The 27,066-nt window shown below is 38.6% G+C and overlaps 1 protein-coding gene across 1 annotated transcript in view; it reads right to left on the reverse strand.

Annotated features, from left to right (window-relative positions):
• Window positions 1–27,066, reverse strand: part of LOC128647469 (EF-hand calcium-binding domain-containing protein 6-like) — a 299,277-nt gene that overhangs the window by 133,364 nt on the left and 138,847 nt on the right. The window contains exon 12 of the mRNA XM_053700255.1: window positions 7,562–7,672. Coding sequence (XP_053556230.1) covers window positions 7,562–7,672 — 111 coding nt within the window. The remainder of the gene's footprint in view (window positions 1–7,561; window positions 7,673–27,066) is intronic.

The following is a 27,066-nucleotide window of genomic DNA, read 5'->3' on the forward strand; positions in this document are numbered from 1 at the left end:
AGTGCCAGGAGTCTCATCTGAGGTCTAATGTAGGTATGTGATCTATGTGATCTGAGGAATAATGTAGGTACCTGGCTGACAGAGGTGCTTCAGTGCCAGGAGTCTCATCTGAGGTCTAATGTAGGTATGTGATCTATGTGATCTGAGGAATAATGTAGGCACCTGGCTGACAGAGGTGCTTCAGTGCCAGGAGTCTCATCTGAGGTCTAATGTAGGTATGTGATCTATGTGATCTGAGGAATAATGTAGGTACCTGGCTGACAGAGGTGCTTCAGTGCCAGGAGTCTCATCTGAGGTCTAATGTAGGTATGTGATCTATGTGATCTGAGGAATAATGTAGGTACCTGGCTGACAGAGGTGCTTCAGTGCCAGGAGTCTCATCTGAGGTCTAATGTAGGTATGTGATCTATGTGATCTGAGGAATAATGTAGGTACCTGGCTGACAGAGGTGCTTCAGTGCCAGGAGTCTCATCTGAGGTCTAATGTAGGTATGTGATCTATGTGATCTGAGGAATAATGTAGGTACCTGGCTGATAGAGGTGCTTCAGTGCCAGGAGTCTCATCTGAGGTCTAATGTAGGTATGTGATCTATGTGATCTGAGGAATAATGTAGGTACCTGGCTGACAGAGGTGCTTCAGTGCCAGGAGTCTCATCTGAGGTCTAATGTAGGTATGTGATCTATGTGATCTGAGGAATAATGTAGGTACCTGGCTGACAGAGGTGCTTCAGTGCCAGGAGTCTCATCTGAGGTCTAATGTAGGTATGTGATCTATGTGATCTGAGGAATAATGTAGGTACCTGGCTGATAGAGGTGCTTCAGTGCCAGGAGTCTCATCTGAAGTCTATTGTAGGTATGTGATCTATGTGATCTGAGGAATAATGTAGGTACCTGGCTGACAGAGGTGCTTCAGTGCCAGGAGTCTCATCTGAGGTCTAATGTAGGTATGTGATCTATGTGATCTGAGGAATAATGTAGGTACCTGGCTGACAGAGGTGCTTCAGTGCCAGGAGTCTCATCTGAGGTCTAATGTAGGTATGTGATCTATGTGATCTGAGGAATAATGTAGGTACCTGGCTGACAGAGGTGCTTCAGTGCCAGGAGTCTCATCTGAGGTCTAATGTAGGTATGTGATCTATGTGATCTGAGGAATAATGTAGGTACCTGGCTGATAGAGGTGCTTCAGTGCCAGGAGTCTCATCTGAAGTCTAATGTAGGTATGTGATCTATGTGATCTGAGGAATAATGTAGGTACCTGGCTGACAGAGGGGATTCAGTGCCAGGAGTCTCATCTGAAGTCTAATGTAGGTATGTGATCTATGTGATCTGAGGAATAATGTAGGTACCTGGCTGACAGAGGTGCTTCAGTGCCAGGAGTCTCATCTGAGGTCTAATGTAGGTATGTGATCTATGTGATCTGAGGAATAATGTAGGCACCTGGCTGACAGAGGTGCTTCAGTGCCAGGAGTCTCATCTGAGGTCTAATGTAGGTATGTGATCTATGTGATCTGAGGAATAATGTAGGCACCTGGCTGATAGAGGTGCTTCAGTGCCAGGAGTCTCATCTGAGGTCTAATGTAGGTATGTGATCTATGTGATCTGAGGAATAATGTAGGTACCTGGCTGACAGAGGTGCTTCAGTGCCAGGAGTCACATCTGAGGTCTAATGTAGGTATGTGATCTATGTGATCTGAGGAATAATGTAGGTACCTAGCTGACAGAGGGGCTGTTGAGTCAATGGGTCTGGTCTGAGGTCTAATGCAGACATATAGCAGATAGAGATGTTACAGTCATGTGGCTGACAGAGGGGCTGTTGAGTCAATGGGTCTGGTCTGAGGTCTAATGCAGACATATAGCAGATAGAGATGTTACAGTCATGTGGCTGACAGAGGGGCTGTTGAGTCAATGGGTCTGGTCTGAGGTCTAATGCAGACATATAGCAGATAGAGATGTTACAGTCATGTGGCTGACAGAGGGGCTGTTGAGTCAATGGGTCTGGTCTGAGGTCTAATGCAGACATATAGCAGATAGAGATGTTACAGTCATGTGGCTGACAGAGGGGCTGCAGTCCCAGGAGTCTCATCTGAAGTATAAAGTGGGTATGTGATCTGAGGACTAATGTAGGCTTGTGACTGACAGAGGGGCTGTAGGGATATCATCTGATATGAGGTCTGATAATAGCAATGTTTTTTGCCCTAAAATAAATTAAGCTTCTCGTTATATTGTATATTATTAATTATGCATTTTTTATCCTCTGTGGTTAGAGCAATGGATTTTGTCCTAATTTTGATTTTAATCTTACATTTTGACCAATAAAGAATTCAGTAGCTCTAATATATGTAGAGCTTCTATATATAGCTTGATATTTTTTCTGTGTATTACAGATTCTTGCCTTGGCATATACAGACAGCAGCGGACTCATTCAGAGAACTTGTTACACTTCACATTTATAGTAGTCTTCCGTGAATGCTGATGTTGGGCTAGATTGCAAGTGGTGTGCTAATGTTAGTGGGAGATATTGAAACATCGCGCCTGCATTAACTAGTGCTCATATTACAAGTTGAAAGTAAATGCCCATGCACAAGCGCAATCACATTTTATGCTTGTTGGGTTAGTGTGACTGAAGACCTCGCATAAAGGATAAGGAGTTAAAAAAGTTGCACCAAACACAACATATATATATATATATATATATATATATATATACATACATACATACACACACATACATGCATATAAATGTTCAAATATATGTGTATATATATATATATATATATATATATATATATATATATATATATACATACATACAGTATCCCACAAAAGTGAGTACACCCCTCACATTTTTGTAAATATTTTATTATATCTTTTCATATGACAAAACTTAAGAAATGACACTTTGCTACAATGTAAAGTAGTGAGTGTATAGCCTGTATAACAGTGTAAATTTGCTGTCCCCTCAAAATAACTCAACACACAGCCATTAATGTCTAAACCATTGGCAACAAAAGTGAGTACACCCCTAAGTGGAAATGTCCAAATTTGGCACAATTAGCTATTTTCCCTCCCCAGGGTCATGTGACTCGTTAGTATTACAAGATCTCAGGTGTGAATGGGGAGCAGGTGTGTCACTGGAAGTTCAACATGGCACCTCATGGCAAAGAACTCTCGGAGGATCTGAAAAAAAGAAATGTTGCTCTACATAAAGATGGCCTAGGCTATAAGAAGATTGCCAAGACCCTGAAACTGAGCTGCAGAATGGTCGGCAGGACCATACAACGGTTTCACTCAGAACAGGCCCCGCCATGGCGACCAAAGAAGTTGAGTGCATATACTCAGCGTCATATCCAGAGGTTGTCTTTGGGAAATAGAAGTATGAGTGCTGACAGCATTGCTGCAGAGGTTGAAGGGGTGGGGGGTCAGCCTGTTAGTGCTCAGACCATACGCCGCACACTGCATCAAATTGGTCTGCATGGCTGTTGTCCCAGAAGGAAGCCTCTTCTAAAGATGATGCACAAGAAAGCTTGCAAACAGTTTGCTGAAGACAAGCAGACTAAGGACATGGATTACTGGAACCATGTCCTGTGGTCCGATGAGACTAAGGTAAACTTATTTGGTTCAGATGGTGTCAAGCGTGTGTGGCAGCAACCAGGTGAGGAGTACAAAGACAAGTGTGTCTTGCCTACAGTCAAACATGGTGGTGGGAGTGTCATGGTCTGGGCCTGCATGAGTGCTTCCGGCACTGGAGAGCTACAGTTCATTGAGGGAACCATGAATGCCAACATGTACTGTGACATACTGAAGCAGAGCAGTGTCCAAGTGTTGTCACATGGAAAGATATAATAAAATATTTACAAAAATGTGAGGGGTGTACTCACGTTTGTGGGATACTGTGTATATATATATATATATATATATATAAATACCCGTATATATGTATATAAGCGTATATACAAGCGTATATACATGTGTAAATATGTGTATATATATATTTATAGACATACATATATACACATATAAACACATATACATATACCGGCCACTTTATTAGGTACACCTTGCTGGTACCGGGTTGGATCCCCTTTTGCCTTCAGAACTGCCTCAATTCTTTGTGGCACAGATTTAACAAGGCGTAGGAAACATTCCTCAGACATTTTGGTCCATATTGACATGATAGCATCACGCAGTTGCTGCAGATTTGTCGGCTGCACATCCATTATGCGAATCTCCCGTTCCACCACATCCCAAAGGTGCTCTATTGGATTGAGATCTGGTGAATGTGGAAGCCATTGTAATAGAGGGAACTCATTGTCATGTTCAAGAATCCAGTTTGAGATGATTTGAGCTTTGTGACATGGTGCATTATCCTGCTGGAAGTAACCATTAGAAGATGGGTACACTGTAGTCATAAAGGGATGGACATGGTCAGCAACAATACTCAGGTAGGCTGTGGCATTTAAACAATTCTCAATTGGTGCTAAGGGACCCAAAGTGTGCCAAGAAAATATCCCCCACACCATTACACCACCACCAGCCTGAACTGTTGATACAAGGCAGGATGAATCCTTGCTTTCATGTTGTTTATGCCAAATTCTGACCCTACCATCTAAATGTCACAGCTGAAATTGACACTCATCAGACCAGGCAAAGTTTTTCCTATCTTCTATTGTCCAAGTTTTGTCTGTGTGAATTGTAGCCTCAGTTTCCTGTTCTTAGCTGACAGGAGTGGCACCCAGTATGGTCTTCTGCTGCTGTAGCCCATCTGCTTCAAGGTTTGATGTGTTGTGCATTCAGAGATGGTGTTCTGCATACTTTGGTTGTAACGAGTGGTTATTTGAGATATTGTTACCTTTCTATCATCTCAAACCAGTCTGCCCATTCTCCCATTTCCTCTGACATCAACAAGGCATTATCGTCCACACAACTGCCGCTCACTGGATATTTTCTCTTTTTTGGACCATTCTCTGTAAACCCTAGAAAAGGTTGTGCGTGAAAATCCCAGTAGATCAGAAGTTTCTGAAATACTCAGACCAGCCCGTCTGGCACCAACAGCCATGCAACGTACAAAGTCACTTAAATCCCCTTTCTTCCCCATTCTGATGTTCAGTTTTAAGTTCAGCAAGTCGTCTTCACCACGTCTAGATGCCTAAATGCATTGAGTTGCTGCCATGTGATTGTCTAGTGATTAGCAATTTGTGTTACCAAACAGTTGAACAGGTGTACCTAATAAAGTGGCTGGTGAGTATGTATATATATATATATATATATATATATATATATATATATATATATATATATATAATATATATATAAAAAATATATATATATACATAAATATATATATTTATTTATTTATATGTATACACATATATATACACACACTTTGAAGCCCTTTCCACTCTAATACCTGAAAACATGAAATATATTTCATTCAGTATTAATATTTAATAAGTAATAATGTATTTTTAAATATATATTCCTATATATCTGTATATATTTTTACCTGTATATATACACACATGTATATATAAAGGTATAAATATATATATTTTACAAAATAATATATATATATATATATATATATACATACACACACAGTATATACACACACATATATCGATTACCTCATATGTCATTGAGGTTATAAAGTGTGAGCAACTGATTGTGAAATAAAGCATCTGTGTATATTACTATACAGTGTTGCACTATTTTTGCTCATTTCTTTTTTACATGTCACACGCCCACCATTGGATCCCAGGACCGGACTCACCACGACCAACCGGCACTATTTTCCAATTGTGTTCCTGAGGGACTCTCCATACCAGAGGTGTAACTAGAAACCACAGGGCCCAGGTGCAAGAATCTAAGAAGCTGGGCTCTCACCCTTGGGGGCCCAGTCGTAATTGCGACCTCTGCACCCCCTGTAGTTTCGCCCCTGCTCCATACACTGTGCGGCTCTTACCTCATAGGATTGAAGTTAAGGAGTGTAAGTAAACTTCCATAGGGATCTGGATTATTCTTCCTATCCCTTAACTTTTTACAAATCTTTGCATTGTATTGCATTTGAACATTGCTGTATGATTATCATTCCAGTTTCTCACATATATTATCACACTATTTTTAGTATGTTTTTAATTGAAGTATTTTACTCTAACTGAATATTGTTTAGCATACTATTGTACTGCTCTATATCTGTACTGGACTAGATAGCATTGTTTAGCAGTTTTCAGTTCTGTTACAAAACTTTTATATGCATTTTTATTCTTTGATATTTTTATAATAAGATATCTATTTATTAGAATTCATTTGAATATTTGAATATTACATTCTTTATGGTTTTTTTAGTACAGATTGCACCTCTGGTTTACAACTCCCCTTTCTTCTAAATTTGTCTTTTATTGGGGAATAGGCATATAGGGTACCTATTTTCCCCAATAGGTAAACCTGGGCAGCGATCTGTCTTACTAGTGCTCTAGAATACCACAGCGCCAGTATCATATTTTTCTTGTATTTTTATATATATATATATTTAAAATAAAAAGAACATTTCCCTCTATGTGAAAAACATTGGAATGTAAAATATTAATAACTCTTGGTTAAACGTGATCGGGTTAGCGCGCAAGCAATAGGTGTTAGTTGAGGTTTTTTTTTAACTTTGCGGCGCACTTGAAATCTAGGAGGAAAAAAAACTTTAACACAGTCATGATATACAAAGTCCAGCGGCTAGCGCGCATCGGGTTCCGCGCACTCAATAATATTTTACTCAACTTGTAATACGCGTGCTATCCTGCGTGCATAAAAAGTTTACTTTCAGCGGTATTAGCGCTTAATCTAATGCGCTAATTAGCTCTGCACTTGTAATCTAGTTTATAGTGCGTGCATAAAAAGTTTACTTTCAGCGGTATTAGCGCTCAATCTAATGTGCTAATTAGCGCTCAACATGTAAGCTAGTCTATAGTATTTCGTATTTAAAGAGATACTAAAGCCAATTTTTTCTTTCTTTCATGATTCAGTTAGAGCACGCAATTTTAAGCAACTTTCTAATTTACTCCTATAATCAATGTTTCTTCGTTCTCTTAGTATCTTTATTTGAAAAAGCAGGAATGAAAGCTTCGGAGCCGGCTCATTTTTGGTTCAGAACCCTGGATAGTGCTTGCTGATTGACGGTTACATTTAGCCACCAATCAGCAAGCGCTACTCAGGTGCTGAACCTAAAATAGGCCAGCTCCTAAGCTTTCATTTCTGCTTTTCAAATAAAGATACCAAGAGAACACAGAAAAATTGATAATAGGAATAAATTAGAAAATTGCTTAAAATTGCATGTTCTGTCCGAATCATGAAAGAAAAAAATGGGTTTAGTATCCCTTTAAGGCTTAAAGATATATATTGTAAATATAAGTCAAATTAATACTGATTATGTCAAAAACACAACCCAAAAATATTTTTAAATCTTTAACATCAATGTAAAATGAATACTAATATGTATTTGCAAAATAAATATTTTATGAAATCATAAAAAATATGTTTATCCATCCTTGTTTATAAATTCTTTTAGACATTACCTTGAATCAAACATGGCCATAAAATGGGGGTATTTGACATTTCCATCTTCATCAAGGGGCATTCTGTCAAGTAGCTGCTCAAAGTCTTCATCAGTAATCTCCACACCAAACCTGAAACAGAAATTAGCACCAGTCAATCAAAGAGTTCACATCTGGGTCAGGGGTACCCACAATAACCCAAGCATATGGCTGCCATTAAGTCTTTGTCAATGATCGTCCCTTGCAATCAAGAGTGCCCACGTAAATATCAGAGGTTAATCAGGTTTTTCAGTGAAACAGCTTTGTCAGTGAAAGAATTTGTAGCCCGGGACGCCTTGCAAAGGGTCTGCCCCAAAGTTGGAATACCAGCATATTAAACCATGTCTGATTGTCTTCAATAAGACGGTATTCATTAGACTAAAACATTGCTATTGCTTAAACAAGTTAACCCTTCAAAAGGCTTTTCAATCACTCTGTTTAGCATGAAAAGAAATTAACAAAAAAACATGGATTTAAAAAAAAAATGAATTTGAACATTGGAAAAGCATTTCATAAAAGCTTTATTTTGCATAGGAATATTTCCATAATGGACGTAGCAAAATGTTTCCATCCCTGAAGCACAATTTAAGAATAATCCTTAAAACACAGGCATAAATCAGAATGACTTAAGATATAAGGATGAATAAGGCATTCATTCATTATCTGGAGACCCTGATCAACAGCTGACTTTTAGGGGAATTGAGTTATAAGGCTGGTGGGAATGGCAGAAAGTTTCTTTCCTTGTGGTAATGCTAAAGAATACTGTGGTATAAATGCAATGTATCTCATTCTGCAGTTTTTCATCACTTTGACAGATTTATGTAAATAAATAAGACCTTTGCGCAATATGTGAAAAAAGCTGCTTTCATTATTTCAGACATAAATCTTTCTCAGGACTAAATTGCCTGCTTTCTAAAATTTGTATAAATTAGTGTATAACTAGTGATATAAGCTTATTAGCATCTAAAAGAAAATGATTTTACTTCTTATAGAGTACACAGACCAAACAAACAGAACTGCACCGCAAAGTATGCAAATATTGTTAATACAATTATGGCAGAGTACATGGATGTCTATAAAGGTTATACACATTAACCCTTTCTTTAGATTATAACAATAAATACTTACAATAAGAGCTAAGTAAGATAATAGCCATTATAAAGTTTGTTGCTTGAACTTTGTATATATATATATATATATATATATATATATATATATATATATATATATATTTCATGTATTCATTAGGTTTGAGTAGATACATATCAAGTTATAATCTTGGATAATGGGCACTCAAATTCCAAAAATCATATTGTAATGATTTATATTGGTTTTTTTTTTTTACTACATAACATATGGTTTTAGTTCTAGGCAAATAAGTATTCGCAATGATTATAAATCATTTACAAGTATTATATAAGCAAGATAAAGGACAGAGTTACTGCAGAATGTATTTGTTTGTAAAACCAACAAGCTATGACTATTTTCCAATGTGAGTCCTAAAAGAATTTTCAGGAGAATAAAGAATTATTTTTCACATCATGTGCCCAAGTAGCATTTATTGTCATCTGAACAATCATTCATTTAACCTACTAATTCATATTATAGTCAACAGACCAGATTAACTATTCCTTATGCTAAATGTTAAAAGTATGGAACCATTGTCTCCCGTATGACATTTTGACCCCAACTCCTGGTAAGCAGTCTCAAAGCAAAACAACAGACAAGTCAACATAGTATAAAGCCATAAAAATAGTATAAAACCATTTGAAAATGCTTTGGAATGGTGTCTGATTATCTTTATATCCATTTAAATGGAGAGTAAACCTTACATATTACAATGTTGATGCCAAATCTGCCCCCAACTAAACTGTCACACAGGGTGACACCTTTCAGAGTTAAACACCATTTATTAAGGAAGTGGTGTTTAATTCCAAAATGTCACAATAAAGGTGATTATATTAACCCTTTGAGTGCTAAGCACTTTCCCACCTGGGTGCTAAGCTGATTTGAGGGTTTTTTTATTTTTTAAAATATATATATTTTTTACTTTTTTTTTTTAGATCCCAAAGACTTATACCTTTCCATCGGTGGGTCTTAGGGGTTTGTAGCTGCTTAGATGCCTGAGATGCAGGCTTTTAAGCAGCATGCCCCCTTTCCCTATACTTGTCATTGTGATTTTTCAATAAAGTTGCTCGGTGACGTCATCACGTCATTGCGTGTGATGTCACCACGCAAAACGTGAAGCCCCGGGGATGCCTGTCACTATACAGGCCCGATGCCCGAGGTAGGAGTGGGTGGGAGCCCCCAGATCTCCCTCAAGGTGGGAGAGTGCTAGCAACGGCTCAGAGCCGTTGTTAGCACTCAAGGGGTTAAAATCCAGAGAATGCCTGCCTGGCACTATACGCATTATACTGTAAAATTGAATAAAATGCATTTTAACTAACTCACGCCTAGATTTAGAGTTTGGCGTTATCTGTCAAAAGCAGCGTTAAGGGGTCCTAACGCTGCTTTTTACCGCCCGCTGGTATTTAGAGTCAGGCAGGAAATGGTCTACCGCTCACTTTCTTTCCGCGACTCGAGGCTACCGCAGATCCCCTTACGTCAATTGCGTATCCAATCTTTTCAATGGGATTTACCTAACGCCGGTATTACGAGTCTTGGAAGAAGTGAGCGGTAGAGCCTCTACCGACAAGACTCCTACCGTCAAAAAAAGTCAGTAGTTAAGAGCTTTATGGGCTAACGCGGGAACATAAAGCTCCTAACTACTGTGCTACAAAGTACACTAACACCCATAAACTACCTATGAACCCCTAAACCGAGCCCCCCCCACATTGCAAACCCTATAATAAATTTGTTTAACCCCTAATCTGCCACTCCGGAAACACCACTGCAACCTACATTATCCCTATGAACCCCTAATCTGCTGCCCCTAACATCGCCGACACCTATATTTATTACCCCCTAATCTGCACCCCCAAACGTCGCCGTCACCGATCTACACTTATTAACCCCTAATCTGCCGACCGGACATCGCCGCCACTATAATAAATGTATTAACCCCTAAACCGCCGTACTCCCGCCTCGCAAACACTATAATAAATTTTATTAACCCCTAATCTGCCCTCCCTAACATCGCTGCCACCTACCTACAAATGTTAACCCCTAATCTGCCGCACCCAACGTCGCAGCTACTATAATAAAGTTATTAACCCCTAAACCTAAGTCTAACCCTAACACCCCCTAACTTAAATATAATTTAAATTAATCTAAATAAATTTACTATAATTAAATAAATTATTCCTGTTTAAAACTAAATACTTACCTATAAAATAAACCCTAATATAGCTACAATATAACTAATAGTTACATTGTAGCTATTTTAGGATTTATATTTATTTTACAGGCAACTTTGTATTTATTTTAACTAGGTACAATAGCTATTAAATAGTTAATAACTATTTAATAGCTACCTAGTTAAAATAATTACAAAATTACCTGTAAAATAAATCCTAACCTAAGTTACAAATACACCTAACACTACACTATCAATAAATTAATTAAATAAATTACCTACAATTAGCTAAACTAAAATACAATTAATAAACTAATCTATAATACAACCCCCCCCCACTAAATTACAGAAAATAATTTTTTTTTTACAAGAAGTTTAAACTAATTACACCTAATCTAAGCTCCCTAATAAAATAAAAAAGCCCCCCAAAATAATAAAATGCCCTACCCTATTCTAAATTGCAAAGTAATCAGCTCTTTTACCAGCCCTTAAAAGGGCCTTTTGCAGGGCATTGCCCCAAAGTAATCAGCTCTTTTACCTGTAAAAAAAATACAACCCTGCCAACATTAAAACCCACCACCCACATACCCCTACTCTAAACCCGCCTTAAATAAACTTACCGCTAACCCCCTGAAGATCTCCCTACCTTGAGTCGTCTTCACCCAGCTGAGCCGAATTCTTCATCCAAGCGGAGCAACAAGAGGTCCTCCATCCAGTAGAAGTCTTCATCCAAGCGGGGCAAGAAGAGGTCCTCCATCCGGTAGAAGTCTTCATCCAAGCGGGGTCTTCTATCTTCATCCATCCGGAGCGGAGCGGAGCCATCTTCCATACAGCCGACGCAGAGCCATCCTCTTCAACCGACGGACTAACGACGAATGACGGTTCCTTTAAGGGACGTCATCCAAGATGGCGTCCCTCTAATTCCGATTGGCTGATAGGATTCTATCAGCCAATCGGAATTAAGGTAAGAAAAATCTGATTGGCTGATTCAATCAGCCAATCAGATTGAAGTTCAATCCAATTGGCTGATCCAATCAGCCAATCGGATTGACCTCGCATTCTATTGGCTGATCAGATTTTTCTTACCTTAATTTCCGATTGGCTGATAGAATCCTATCAGCCAATCGGATTGACCTTGCATTCTATTGGCTGATCGGAACAGCCAATAGAATGCGAGGTCAATCTGATTGGCTGATTGGATCAGATTTTTCTTACCTTAATTCCGATTGGCTGATAGAATCCTATTAGCCAATCGGAATTCGAGGGACGCCATCTTGGATGATGTCCCTTAAAGGAACCGTCATTTGTCGTTAGTCCGTCGGTTGAAGAGGATGGCTCCGCGCCAGCTGTATGGAAGATGGCTCCGCTCCGCTCTGGATGGATGAAGATAGAAGACCCTGCTTGGATGAAGACTGCTACCGGATGGAGGACCTCTTCTTGCCCCGCTTGGATGAAGACTTCTACCGGATGGACGACCTCTTGTTGCTCCGCTTAGATGAAGAATTCGGCTCGGCTGGGTGAAGACGACTCAAGATAGGGAGATCTTCAGGGGGTTAGTGTTAGGTTTATTTAAGGGGGGTTTGGGTGGGTTAGAGTAGGGGTATGTGGGTGGTGGGTTTTAATGTTGGGGGGGTGTATTTTTTTTACAGGTAAAAGAGCTGATTACTTTGGGGCAATGCCCCGCAAAAGGCCCTTTTAAGGGCTGGTAAAAGAGCTGATTACTTTGCAATTTAGAATAGGTTAGGGCATTTTATTATTTTGGGGGGCTTTTTTATTTTATTAGGGGGCTTAGATTATGTGTAATTAGTTTATACTTCTTGTAAAAAAAAATTATTTTCTGTAATTTAGTGGGTTTTTTTTTTGTATTATAGATTAGTTTATTTAATTGTATTTTAGTTTAGCTAATTGTAGGTAATTTCTTTAATTAATTTATTGATAGTGTCGTGTTAGGTGTATTTGTAACTTAGGTTAGGATTTATTTTACAGGTAATTTTGTAATTATTTTAACTAGGTAGCTATTAAATAGTTATTAACTATTTAATAGCTATTGTACCTAGTTAAAATAAATACAAAGTTGCCTGTAAAATAAATATAAATCCTAAAATAGCTATATTAGTGTTTATTTTATAAGTAAGTATTTAGTTTTAATTAGGAATAATTTATTTAATTATAGTAAATTTATTTAGATTATTTTAAATTATATTTAAGTTAGGGGGGGTGTTAGGGTTAGATTTAGGTTTAGGGGTTAATAACTTTATTATAGTAGCAGCGACGTTGGGGGCAGCAGATTAGTGGTTCATATTTATAGGTAGGTGGCGTCGATGTTAGGGAGGGCAGATTAGGGGTTAATAAAATGTATTATAGTGTTTGCGAGGTGGGAGTGTGACGGTTTAGGGGTTAATACATTTATTATAGTGGAGGTGAGGTCCGGTCGGCAGATTAGGGGTTAATAAGTATAGGTAGGTGGCAACGACGTTGGGGGGGGCAGATTAGGGGGTAATAAATATAATATAGGTGTCGGCGATGTTAGGGGCAGCAGATTAGGGGTTATTAGTATAATGTATATAGCGGGGGCGGCAGATTAGGGGTTAATAAGTGTAAGGTTAGGGGTGTTTAGACTCAGGGTTCATGTTAGGGTGTTAGGTGTAGACTTAGAGAGTGTTTCCCCAAAAGGAAACAATGGGGCTGTGTTAGGAGCTGAACGCTGCTTTTTTGCAGGTGTTAGGTTTTTTTTCAGCCAGCTCAGCCCCATTGTTTCCTATGGGGATATCGTGCACAAGCACGTTTTTCCAGTTTATCGCTACCGTAGGTAACGCTGGTATTGAGGGTTGAAGTGGAGCTAAATTATGCTCAACGCTCCCTTTTCTGAGGCTAACGCAGCCATTCAGACAACTCTAAACACCAGCGTTGTTTGTTTGTCTTTACCGACAAAACTCTAAATCTAGGCGTTAGATTATACATGTTTTAGATTATGGTGTGTTTTTTGAAACAAGATTATCAACTGGATGTTGATATCTCACAGAAGAAACTGGCTGTAACTTTTCCTGTTATCAATAGTGAGCTTTACACTCTGTAAAAAACGGATTTAAAAAAATTACAGGCTTTCAAAGATTGAGCTGCTGCAAATCGCGCCAAACTGTATGTTCTGATAGTACAGAACGTGTTTACTTGTAATAAATCAGTCTCACTGTAGTTTTATTATTCATTTACAAGTTTAACTATTGTTCACACATGTAAATTGTTGTTGTCATTCCACACTGTCTAAAGGTATTATTTACATTAAACCATTGCTGCACATGACGAGGCTGCTTTATAAAACGCCTCCTTGTGAGATTACCTTTAAACAGTGATTCAATCCCTTTAGAATATTTCAGTTGCACTTTTGATTTGCGATACAGATACTTTTACAACATAGCGATATAGGGCCAAATTACAAGTGTTGCGCTAAATAATTTGCTGTTGTATGTATGCTGTTGTATTTGTATATATATCTATATATATATCTATTTATCTATATATCTATATATATATATATATATATATGTGTGTGTGTGTATAAGTGTATACATGTGTTTTTATGTGCATATATGCATGTATGTGGGCACATACATATTAACACATATAAACACATAGATTTACAGATGTATATTCATATGTACGCATATATACAAATATATACACACATATAAATATATATATATACAGTATATGGAGAGAGAGAGAGATAAGAGAGAGGAGAGAGAGGAGAGAAAGAGAGAGAGATCTATATATACAAACAAAAACACATACATTGGAGTCCTTTCTACTCAAATACTTTGCCATGTACAATATCACTTTTAAAAAATGTAATATTAATATGATATACTTTTATTAAAAAGTGTATTTATGTGTGTAATACTTTATCTTAAAGGGACAGTCAAGTCCAAAAAAAACTTTCATGTTTCAAATAGGGCATGTAATTTTAAACAACTTTCCAATTTACTTTTATCACCAATTTTGCTTTGTTCTTTTGGTATTCTTAGTTGAAAGCTAGACCTAGGAAGGCTCATATGATAATTGCTAAGCCCTTGAAGGCCACCTCTAATCACATGCTTTTGTATTTGCTTTTCACAGCAGGGGAGAGCTAGTTCAAGTAAACCCTATAGATAACATTGTGAGCACGCCCGTGAATTGTGGCAGACACTGCACTAATTGGCTAAAATAAAAGTCAATAGATAATAAATAAAATGTCATGTGATCAGGGGGCTGTCAGAAGATGTTTAGATACAAGTTAATCACAGAGGTAAAAAGTGTATTATAAGTGTGTTGGTTATGCAAAACTGGGAAATGGGTAATAAAGGGATTATCTATCTTTTAAAACAACAAAAATTCTGGTGTTGACTGTCCCTTTAATGTGTTTTTTATGTATTTTGTGCAAGTTGTTTTTTTAACCCTTATAGTTAAAGTTAAGCAAAATATTCTAGCGCAGTTTCAGCTTTCGCTCAAGCACAAACTATAACTTTTAACTTGTACTACCGCTGTTGCAATATCCATTGAAAGTATAGGCTGCGCTCGAGCAAAGTCAGCCGCACTAAAGCTGCTCTGGTTAACACGCTTTACCATGAACTTGTAAAATCATAGTCACACACTAACGTGGATATTAGTTATAGTGCCCATGCTATCATTAGAGCGCCACTTGTAATCTGGCCCACAGTGTATTATGATAATTATTTGAACATCGGGACCTGAATGTTGCAAATTAAAACAGGAAAGTAAGTATTGTGGTATAACAGAAAATAGCTTTACTATAAATTCACCAGGGAGAAACGTCTGATAGGTGTAACTATATCACAAAACGAACAGATAAAGACAAGTGAGAAATACTGTAAAACTGTTAGATAAGAACTAAAAACACACTGCTCCCAAGAACTTACACAGTACAGGGCCTTGAACAAGCCCTATTGTATCGCCGCAGTTTTGTTATTTAAAACCAATCTGGTCACATACATATAAAGAACTATAGTAACTAATATGTGGAGTATAAGTACTATATAGGTACTATATCAAGCTTTTCCATGGTTGCTATAAAAACAGTGTAACCTTAGTCAGTAATAGTCTCCTTAACCTGCTATTGTGACACTGTGTCCTGTGAGCCCTAACTGACATATTAATTGTACACATCAACACTGTTATAATAATATAATAATACAGTTCCCAACTGTCAGAGGTCTCACCATGCGCAGGTTGACACATGACATTTGGGAATTATGTTTATTGATGTATCACATTTATTCTATGCACATAGTGTCAAAAGTTCTATTATCTGGATCATGGAGGACCAAGGTTGTGATGATGAACTGATTTGCTAAGATATTATTTATAGTCAGTCAAGGTTCAAGTACACAGGGGGTGCTGTGCTCCCCAATCATTCCAGTTATACCACCTCAAACCACATAGGTGCCAGCTGCCCTGAATATACTAGTAGTGCAGTGTTTATCCGTCCAGTGCCCTTTGTAGAGCAAAGATAGAGTAAAAGGTGGACAAAGGGGCTTTAAAAAAATAAAGGTAGGAACAGGTAGAAGATTAGGTCCACCAACTACATCTCTAATATACGTAGTCCTTTTTTCACCCCCAAATATTAATGGAACCATCCTTGCCCACCATTGTGGAAAATACTCTGTAGTAAGATCATGCCACAAGGGCAAAATGGTAGTTGAATAAGTACAATAAAATTATTGTTTTCTTAAATAACTAGCTGTAAAGCTCACATTATCTCTTTTCTAGTGTCCATCATAATAATAAATAATGTTCTTATGTCATACAAGGCAGATGCATAATTTATAGTAACTAAACCAGGTGTCACTGTGAGCTGGTGTCTGCACCTGAACTATGAATCCATTTGACACATTATGCAAAACCAGCCAGCAATGCTTAGAATAACTGATGCATCCTCAGAAAAACTTTAATTTTTCATGTCAATCCTCCGTCCATAAACAATGGGTGTTATGCATGAGAGCTAAAGACAAGTGACAAGACACTGAGACAATGGTAGGATTAAGAAACAATAGTGGGAAGAAAAAAAGCTAAAGTTGTGAGACACTGGACAAGAAGACAGCAGAGGAGCAGCGGGGGAAGAAGATGAAGGGAACGTTATACTGGGAAAGATTTCACTTTGCAAAGAGCTGGATTTGAGTAGAGAAAGCTCTAAGGAAATTATAATTCTGCATGGATTATTCTGGGTTATACATCTATCTGTCTCTCTGACTAGCTAAAAGCATTTATATGTATGTGACAGTCTGTTTGTGTATATATATATATATATATACATACTGTACATTATACACACTGTACATATTCTGTATAAACATGATTTAGATAAAAACAATATCAAATGCTCATAAAGTATTCCATATTTAGCATAAAGCATAAAATGAATGGCAAAATGACATAACAAATTACTTCTAAAAGCTTTACACTTTGTGCTGTAAACTGTTGCCAATCACATTTGAAACAAACATTAAAAGCCAGATTATGAGTGGAGCGCTATTTAGCGTTCTCGCGCATGCGGTAACTGCACTAGAGGTAAACTTTTTGTGTGCATAGGGTGTTGTGTTCGTATTACAAGTTGAAAGTAAAAAAATGTATGTCTCACGCGCTAACCCAATGTGCACAACAAGACGAAGTAAGGTTATTGTGTGCGATATTCTATTCCCCCATAAAAGTCAACGGAGAAAACAAAGTGGGAAAAAAACCAACACCCCACTCACATGCTAACCAGAATGCATATTCTCAAGTGCGCTAACCTGACATTAAAATATGAATAATTCCTATTCCAATGAATAGAAGTTAATTTAAAAATGAATTGAATTTAAAAATGACATGCTCTATCTGAATCATGAAAGTTTAATTTAATCTTTCATCTCCCTTTAAGCAATCAGTTTGGCTAAATTATACTACAAATATTTTATGCGCTTGTCTTTTGGGAGTTGATCTGAGTGGGCGGAGCTATTCAAATGGTAAATGAGCGTGGCTCTGCTGAAAAGTGTCCTTGCAATTTATTTTCAAATGTTGACATTTATGGCATACATATATATCATCCAATTGTGTCCTACTTAGCATGAAGTGTGTGCAACTTTTTCTGTGTATATAACCCCTTTGAGGGAAAATGTGTTTGTAAATAAAATACTCAAATTAAAGGGAGAATGTTCTTTTAACAATCTGATATCCAAAATATGCTCTTGAGAGTATACAGAGGTTTTCACTAAGCACATAGCGCTCTTATAGATAAACTGGAATATATCTTATATCTTATAAACCTATGTATATATAATTTTCATGCTAGCTAGTGTTTTTTTAATTATGTATAATGTTACTAATGCAAATGCTTGTTAAATATTAGCATATTATAAAATCTTGTAAACACATGTAAGCTTTTGACTACATTGTGTACAACTAGATTTTCAAGATTAGGGGCCAATTTATCATTTGTCGGTCAGACATGATTCACTGTAGCGGATCAAGTCTGCCCGACATCGATAAATGCCGATAGCATACGTTGTCTGCATTTATCATTGCACAAGCATTTCTCGTGAAATTGGCCGCTAGCAGGGGGTGTCAATCAACCCGATCATATCTGATAGGGCTGATTGCTGTCCGCTGCCTCAGAGGTAGAAATAGTGATGATGGCAGCACACCAAATATATTCCAATGTCAAAAATGTATTATATCATCTCCTTCAGACAGAAAACACAACAACTTTTCGGGTGTTACCCCTTAATCATGTTGTACAAACATTACAATGAAAGCTCACCTTAAATACCCTAAATCCCTCCCACACAAATTAATACACCTGTGTTGGAGACACAAAGCTATGCACATTTGCCCTCTAGTGGTCAATTAAAAAACTAGTATTTATACATATAAACCCCTTTACCTCTATTTATCAAGGTCTGTCGGACCTTATCTGACAGTGCGGATCAGGTCCGACAGACTTCGCTGAATACGGCGAGCAATACGTACTCGATCGGGTTGATTTCCGGCGATGTCTGTCCGCCTGCTCAGAGCAGGCGGACAGGTTATGGAGCAGCGGTCTTTGTAACACTGGGCATCAAGCTGCATTCGGATCTTGATAAATATGCCCCATAGTGTAAGAGCGAATGCATACATATATCTATTTACAATATTACATCAAATTACTTCTCATATCATTAAGTGTATTACTTAACTGCATCATATATAAAAAATATCCTTCTAAGACATATAATATAGAATATATATATATTCTTCACAGATAAATGGATAAATCAAAATCCTTGCTCACCCCTACCTGATTTAATGCTTCTAATCTATAGATCCAAAATAGTTCACGTTGTCTCAACATCTTTTCTCTGTTACCATCCCTCCTGGGAGTTTGTATATGATCAATAATTTGAAATCTCAACTGTGAAACATTATGGTTAGCATTTACAAAGTGTTCAGCTACCGCGGATTTTAAAGTTTTAGTTCTTATATTGGACTTGTGTTCAATTATCCTATCCAGTATCTGACGGGTGGATTCCCCCACATAAAGCCGGGCACAAGGACATTTAAGTAAATAAATAGCATGGGTAGTATTACAGGTATAATATTTCTGTCCTGTTCTAGGATGCGTAAAGGTTGACCATTTTATCATGCTGTTGCAGTTAGAGCAATTAAGACACGGGAAGCAGCCCATGTTTTTCTTACCAATAAATGTTTGTTTAGAAACTTTCTTTGATCCAATATCTGCTCTGATAAGTGAATCTTTCAAACTTTTTGCCCTTCTATAGGTTAGCATAGGGGACATTCGAAATTATTTTATTCCAGGGTTGCAGACTTGTAACGTCTGCCAATGCTTATTATGCTTATTATTGTTTTTCCCTACTAAGATTATGGTAGTCATCCACAAAAATCATTCGATCATTTTTAGATTTCTTAGATTGTTTTTTAACAATAATTGTTGTCATAATGGTAGAGATGTCTTTCTGGATTGTCTCAGAGTCATACCCTCTCTCCACAAAAGATTGGGCCATTTCTTGCATTCTTTTTAAATCCATATTGTCACCTGACACAATGCGTCTGACCGGCATAAGCTGGCTTTTAGGCAACGATCGTTTGAGTTGGGGAGGGTGGGCACTCTGATTGTGTAGAAGATTGTTTCTATCTGTGCTCTTTTTGTACAAATCGATTACTATTATCTTCCTGCTCTTCAAAGTTATTCATAAAAAGGTTGGCATATGTTGGGGCGACATTGGATCCCATTGCTGTACCCTGTAGCTGTATATAATACTGATCCTGGAACAAGAAATAATTACATCTCAAGATAATGTCAAGTAGTTGTAAAATAAACACAATCTGTCTATTATTGTACAAATTAGATTGTATCAGAATTTTCTCAATCGATCCTAGCCCACTAGAATGGGTAATCGAAGTATACAGACTAGATACGTCTAAGCTGAAGAGAATACTTTTACTTAAAGGTACAGCCACATTATCAAATTTTCTTAAGAAATCAGCAGTGTCTTGTAAAAAAGAGGCTGACTCCAAAATCACGTACCTTTTTAAGTGTCTTCCAATTAGAGTGCCAGGATACCTATTTCACAAATTTCAAAGTGAGTTTACAAAATATATTTGGCAACATAAGTCTCCCAGAGTAGCCCACAAAATTCTACAGAGCCCCCTACATCGTGGAGGAATAGCCTCCCCCTCCATTTCTCGCTATTATGAGGGGGCAATGCTAACACATATCACACAGTGGGGAGCACTAAAATCTCCCAGAAAATGGAAAGTTATAGAACAGGCCTCACTATTACACCATACATACCTACCTGACTTAAAGGGACAGTATACTGTAAAAAAGTTTTTCCCTTAATGTGTTTACAATTGCTTTTTTTACCAACTGCAGAATAAAAAATGTATGAAAATTAGCTTTTTAAGGTTTATTTCTGTATATTAAAGCTCTGGTTTTGTGTTTTGAAGCCACAGCCTTATAAAATAGGTTGAGCTTGTAGGTATAATCAGATCTCATTACTGTATCACATTGTGCACATATACCTGCTTCTTTTTCTTATATCTGTCCTTAAAACAATCACCAATACTTTGAGAGAACAATGGAAAATCAACATTTTATTACCTTATCTCTGCTTTATCACACTGAGAGTGTAATTTCTTCTGCTGGCTGTGATTACAAAGCTTATCTATAGCTGGTACGCGCGGCCACAAACTTTCAGAATAGGTGGGGATACCACATGCTAAATTAACAATTTCAAATGCCAATATAAGGGTAAAGGAGCTACTTGTAAACAATTTAATACACTCCAGCAGGTAAAGTGGATAATTGGGAACAAATTAAAGGGGAGAACATTTTTGAGTAAACTGTCCCTTTAATCTGGATACCCCCCACTCTCGCCGAACCCTGAACATTACTAACCCTATAATGAATGCCTCACGATGTGGGACAGGATTAGGCATTACCCCCATATTGCCCCACACCCCTCACCAGTCACTTCTCTAACTGGCCTGGTCTTGGGTCTACCTGACTCCCACCCACAGAGATGGGCACAACTAGGCGTGCACGTAGTCTTAGACCTTTGGTCTCCCTCCTCGACTCTGCGCTTCCATACCCTAGATGAACTAAAGTCAAATTCTCTACTGCCCTTATACATGACAATCGAGTATACTAGACTGAGGAGCTTCCTGACCAGTTGGGGTTTCAAACCTGAATCATCTAGCCCCCACGCATTGTGGGAAACCACTTGGCAGCAGGGCAATAGACTACTTAGACCTCTGTCTCTACACTACTTTCTAATAGGAAACACAGACAGTGAAAATAAACTGCCTCATTTACTTAAATGGGAATTATATCTAAACACCACAATCTCCCTGCAAATATGGCAACATACTGTTACCCTCACCAGAAAGGCCTTACATTGTGTTACGCTGTTTGAAATGTATTATAAGCTGTTGACACACTGGTACTATATTCCCACAAGACTTAATAAAATGTACGGATCTACTTCACCACTGTGTTGGCGTAACTGCGGGAAGATAGGGGACACTATGCACATATGGTGGGACTGCCCTAAACTAACTCCCCTTTGGAATACCTGTTTCCGGACACTAGCTGGTTTAGATATAACATTCCCCAAATCCCCTTCCACTGCTCTTCTCCACATTGGCATTCACGCCTTACCTAAACATCAGGCATATTTATGTGTATACCTTTTTTTTTAATGGCAACCAAAGTGGCAATAGCTAAGTCCTGGAAAAGTACGACTTCTCCAAGTTGGCCCATGATACTAAACTTAATGGCGTACATCTACACAATGGAAAAAAGTGTATTCTACACCTTAAACAAATCAGATTTATTTGAACTCACCTGGGCAGACTGGGGTACACGTTTTGACACTACCTGGTCACCTAATGTCATGACTAAACCATGACGTCAACTTTGGACCGGCCTCAAACACCTCTACTATGGCTAACTTCCCATTCCTCTCCCCCTTCCCATTTCATCCCTTCTCCCTTCCCATCTCTCCCTACCTATACCAAAATGTCTTAAGATGTTACCATTGTGTATGACATGTGTACATATGGGTGATATTCGTTTATCATCTATATTGTTTATATACTTGAGTTGCAGGGGCCTGTGCACCCCATATGTTTTTGTTCATACTGATCTTTGTATTCGATTGCTACTTTTGCATCAATAAAAGTTTTTGAAACTCAAAAAAAAAAAAAAAAGTCTGACTCTATCACAAATTTCCTCATTACCTGATCTAGATAACTTGAAATATTAGATAATACAGAACTTGCGCCAGCCCTAATTGGGCGACCGGGTGGTTCATAAATATTTTTGTGCACTTTTGGCAACGTATACAGGCTGACTCTATCACAAATTTCCTCAGTACCTGGTCTAGATAAATTGAAATATTCGATAATACAGAACTTGCACCAGCCCTAATTGGGCGACCGGATGGTTCATAAATATTTTTGTGCACTTTTGGCAACGTATACAGGACCGGTGTTCTAGGTTCCTTACATATTAGAAATTGCTCAGTTTTAATATCTATAATACCATCTTTCACAGCATCTTTTATACATTTATTAATTTCTCTTTGTATATCATATAATGGAACGGTAGATCCATCCTTGTCGGATGATTTTAATATACCCTCTTTTTTATTTTGGATAGATTCTAATGCATGTGCATCATTCTTATCAAAATTGGTTTTATGTTTAAACCAAATTTTCTTTTTTCAACTTTAGATTTTAATACTTTAATATCATGGTGTACCAAGGTTGCAAATGTATCAATGCTATTGTCATAGATTGAGGTAATAAAGGTACTCTTATTTCTTAAACCCATTCTCTGTATACACAAATCTATGTGTACAGGCATCTGCATTCTTAAAAACAGACATATTATCCCTGGAAAAAAAGAACTTCAGTTTAAGACCTCTAATTAACTTAAATAGATCAATTTGTAATTGAAAAAAATTGCATTGACTAACTGGATAATATGACAGTCCCTTATTCAATAAATTCAATTCAGGCATAGTTAGTTTACTATCAGAAATATTAATGACCAAAGTCTTTTCTAACGGAACAGTCTCACCACGTGTAGTAGGCAAACAGAGGTGGCAGACGAGTTAAGGAGCTGCTTCTTAACTTATGTTTCCAGTGAGCCTGAAAGCTAGTGTGGAAACTGCTGCATTCCCAGCATAATAAATCGGCCTGTAGATGTTTTGTATACATTTGAGGGTCCCCTGGTCAGCTTGTTATACAACTGATCTGATTCATTACCAATTGTTAATCATCTTTAAATTACCTCTAAATAAATCCTTATTTGTTTTATAATAGTGTGTTATTCTGTTATTTATTTATTATCGGTTATTTGTAGAGCTCCAACAGATTCCGCAGCGGGATAAACAAAGGGGGAGTACAACAAAACAATTATAGGGATCAAATGGGTAGAGGGCCCTGCCAAGAGTTGCACCATTGTAGTCAGCTCTTAAGAAGGTGATCTATAAACAGCTGGACTCTTAGGCTTACATGCTAAGGGGGTTTAGGGGATAGCAATGGAGGTTGTATGCATCCCTGAATAGTAGAGTCTTTAGGGAGCGCTTGAAGCTTTCAAAACTAGGGAAGAGTCTTGTGTTAATTTGTCTTATGCATTTCACAATATATACAAACAATCATTCTGTCCTTATACAACTATAAAACATATGTTAATTTTAGGGTATCCCTGTTCTATAGCTTAAGGCCTTTATACTCCATGGTACGGCAAGTATTTGAGCTACATGTAGTAACAAACAAACTTAAATGCTACAGTAATCCAACTTGTAGCAAACTGACCAGCAAAGCTTAATACATCCACATCTATAATTTATTTATTAACATGATTAAAAAGCATACTGTGGGGGGCGGAGCCAGCTGGGTAGATGAGCAGTCGCACATTCTGTGAGTTCCGACCAAATCTTCATCTAACACCGCTCACCTCCCATAAAAGACAGCCTAAGTCTCCTAAGTTTGCCTGTTAACCTTAACCTGGACATCTGGCCCTGGAAGCGGCGGAGAGCTGTGCGTTTCTTAGGAGCTTGAGGCCTGTGGTGACTGAGCGGCGACTGGGTGAAACCAGTGGCCATCTTGGTTAAAATTACTTTCACTCCTTCATTACTATCAGGGGCTAAAAAACTAGCCCAGACGCCTTGAAACGGCTTGACTAAGAGCCTGCTGAGGCTTGAAACATTGTATGTTTGTTGCTGAGGACCCTATGTGAAATAAACGTTCTTTTAAAGAATTTTGGTGGCTGGAATACATTTGTTCTTGCCTTGAAATGGCTTAACAGCAGATCACCTGTGTGGGACTTAACCCACCACAATAACCTATCCTGAAAGCATCTTGAGTGTGGGGACTGTGGTGTCAGGATGCCAGGAATCAGACTGAGACGAGAAGTGCAAAAATAACCACACCTTTATTATTAGCAAAAAATAATAAAAAGTCCACAAGTCAAAGCCAGGGATCAAAACCAGAGCTGGTAGTCAGACGAGCCGAGTCAGGAGCCGAAGCGACTAGTCAGACGAGCCGGAATCAGAAACAAGGAGAATAACAGAGTCAGGAACGAACCGGGGATCAGGAACCAGGAGGGACGTCAGACAGCCAGGTAATACACAGGAGCTCTCACAAGCAGGACCGAGACAACGCAAGGGCAAAGCATACTGAACAGAGGCCCTTTAAATAATAAGTGATGACATCACAATTCTGAGACTGCATCCTGTCTCACACGGATGATGTACACCAGTCTGGCCATAAAAGGAAGTGCAGGAAATGAGCAGCATCACACAGTATGCACCAGAGTCAGCAAGAGAGGTGAGTAAAATGGCTGCCAGCAGCACATGGCAAACAAAACAGGGAAAAAACAGTACCCTCCCCTCAACGACCCCTCCCCAGCGGGAGGACAAAAGGCTTATTGGGGAAATGGGCATGGAAGGCACAGAGGATGGCAGGAGCATGAACATCAGAGGAGGGAACCCATGAATGCTCCTCTGGACCGTAGCCCCTCCAGTGAACCAAATACTGTATGCGGCCATACGAAAGTCAATAATGCTGCTGACCTCATACTCCTTATGGTTGTCAACAAAGATAGGATGGGGACGAGGCAACACAGTGGGAAACCGATTACAAACCAATGGTTTCAAGAGGGAGACATGAAAACCATTGGAGATGCGCATTGCAGGAGGAAGGTCAAGAGCGAAGGCCACAGGATTGACCCGTCTGAGTATTCGAAAAGGACCAACATAACGGGGGGACAGTTTATTGGAAGGCACACGAAGGTTCAAGTGGTGGGAGGACAGCCAAACTCTCTCACCAACCTGGTAGGAAGGCGCAGGTAGATGCCTACAATCAACCTGGAACTTTTGGCGCTGCATAGAACGATAAAGGCAATCCTGAATCTGCACCCACATGGAACGGAGTTGCTGGAGATGCTCCTCCAAAGCCGGAATACCCTGAGACATTAATGAATTGGGCAACAAGGATGGTTGAAACCCATAATTCGCCATGAACAGGGATAACTTGGAGGAAGCATTAATAGCACTATTACGAGCAAACTCTGCCCAAGGTAACAGTTCAGACCAATTATTGTGGTGATCTGAGACATAGCAACAGAGGAACTGTTCCAGAGCTTGAATAGACCGTTCCGCAGCCAAATTGGATTGATGGTGATATGCCGAGGAGAAGGAAAGCTGGATCCCTATTTGAGCACAAAAGGAACGCTAAAATCTGGAGACAAACTGGCTACCGCGGTCCGACACTATTTCCTTGGGTAACCCATGTAAATGGAAGACCTCCCGAGCAATAATTGAAGCAAGCTCCTGAGCGGTAGGCAACTTCTTCAAGGGAATGCAATTTGACATTTTAGAAAAACGGTCAACCACCATAAGGATAATAACAATAACAGTATTGCCATTGGAAACAGGGAGCTTGACAATGAAGTCCATGGAAAGATGTGTCCAAGGACACTCACTATTAGCAATAGGTTGAAGAAGACCCTCAGGAAGAGGTCGAGGAGTCTTATTCTGTGCACAAACTGAGCAGGAGGTACATACATACACAGCAACATCAGAATGAAGACCTGGCCACCAGAATTGTCGAGTGACAGACCAAATCATTTCGTTCTTGCCTGGGTGACCTGCGGCTTTAGGATAGTGGTAAGTGTGCAATAGTTTAGTTTGAAGATTCTCAGGAACAAAACACTTACCACTAGGTTTCTCAGGAGGTGCATTGGTTTGTGCAGCCAGGATCTCCTCCCCCAAGAGAGAAGTCAAATTAGTATGTATGGTAGCCAAAATATGGTCAGGAGGTATAACTGGAGTAGGTACAGACTCCTCCTTTGACAGAGGCAAAAATTGTTGAGCGAGGGCATCAGCCCTAACATTCTTACTACCAGGCAGGTAGGAGACCACATAATTAAACCGAGACAAAAATAGCGCCCATCTGGCCTGTCGGGGCGACAAACGTTTTGCTTCAGATAGATAAGTTAAATTCTTGTGGTCAGTAAGAATGAGCACTGGCACGCTAGTACACTCAAGTAGATGCCTCCATTCCTTGAGTGCCAAAATAATGGCCAGTAATTCCCTGTCGTCAATTTTATAATTGCACTCCCCTGGAGACAATTTCTTAGAGAAGAAACCAC

The sequence above is a fragment of the Bombina bombina genome, chromosome 2 (assembly GCF_027579735.1).
Source record: "Bombina bombina isolate aBomBom1 chromosome 2, aBomBom1.pri, whole genome shotgun sequence".
NCBI classification, from domain to species: Eukaryota; Metazoa; Chordata; class Amphibia; order Anura; family Bombinatoridae; genus Bombina; species Bombina bombina.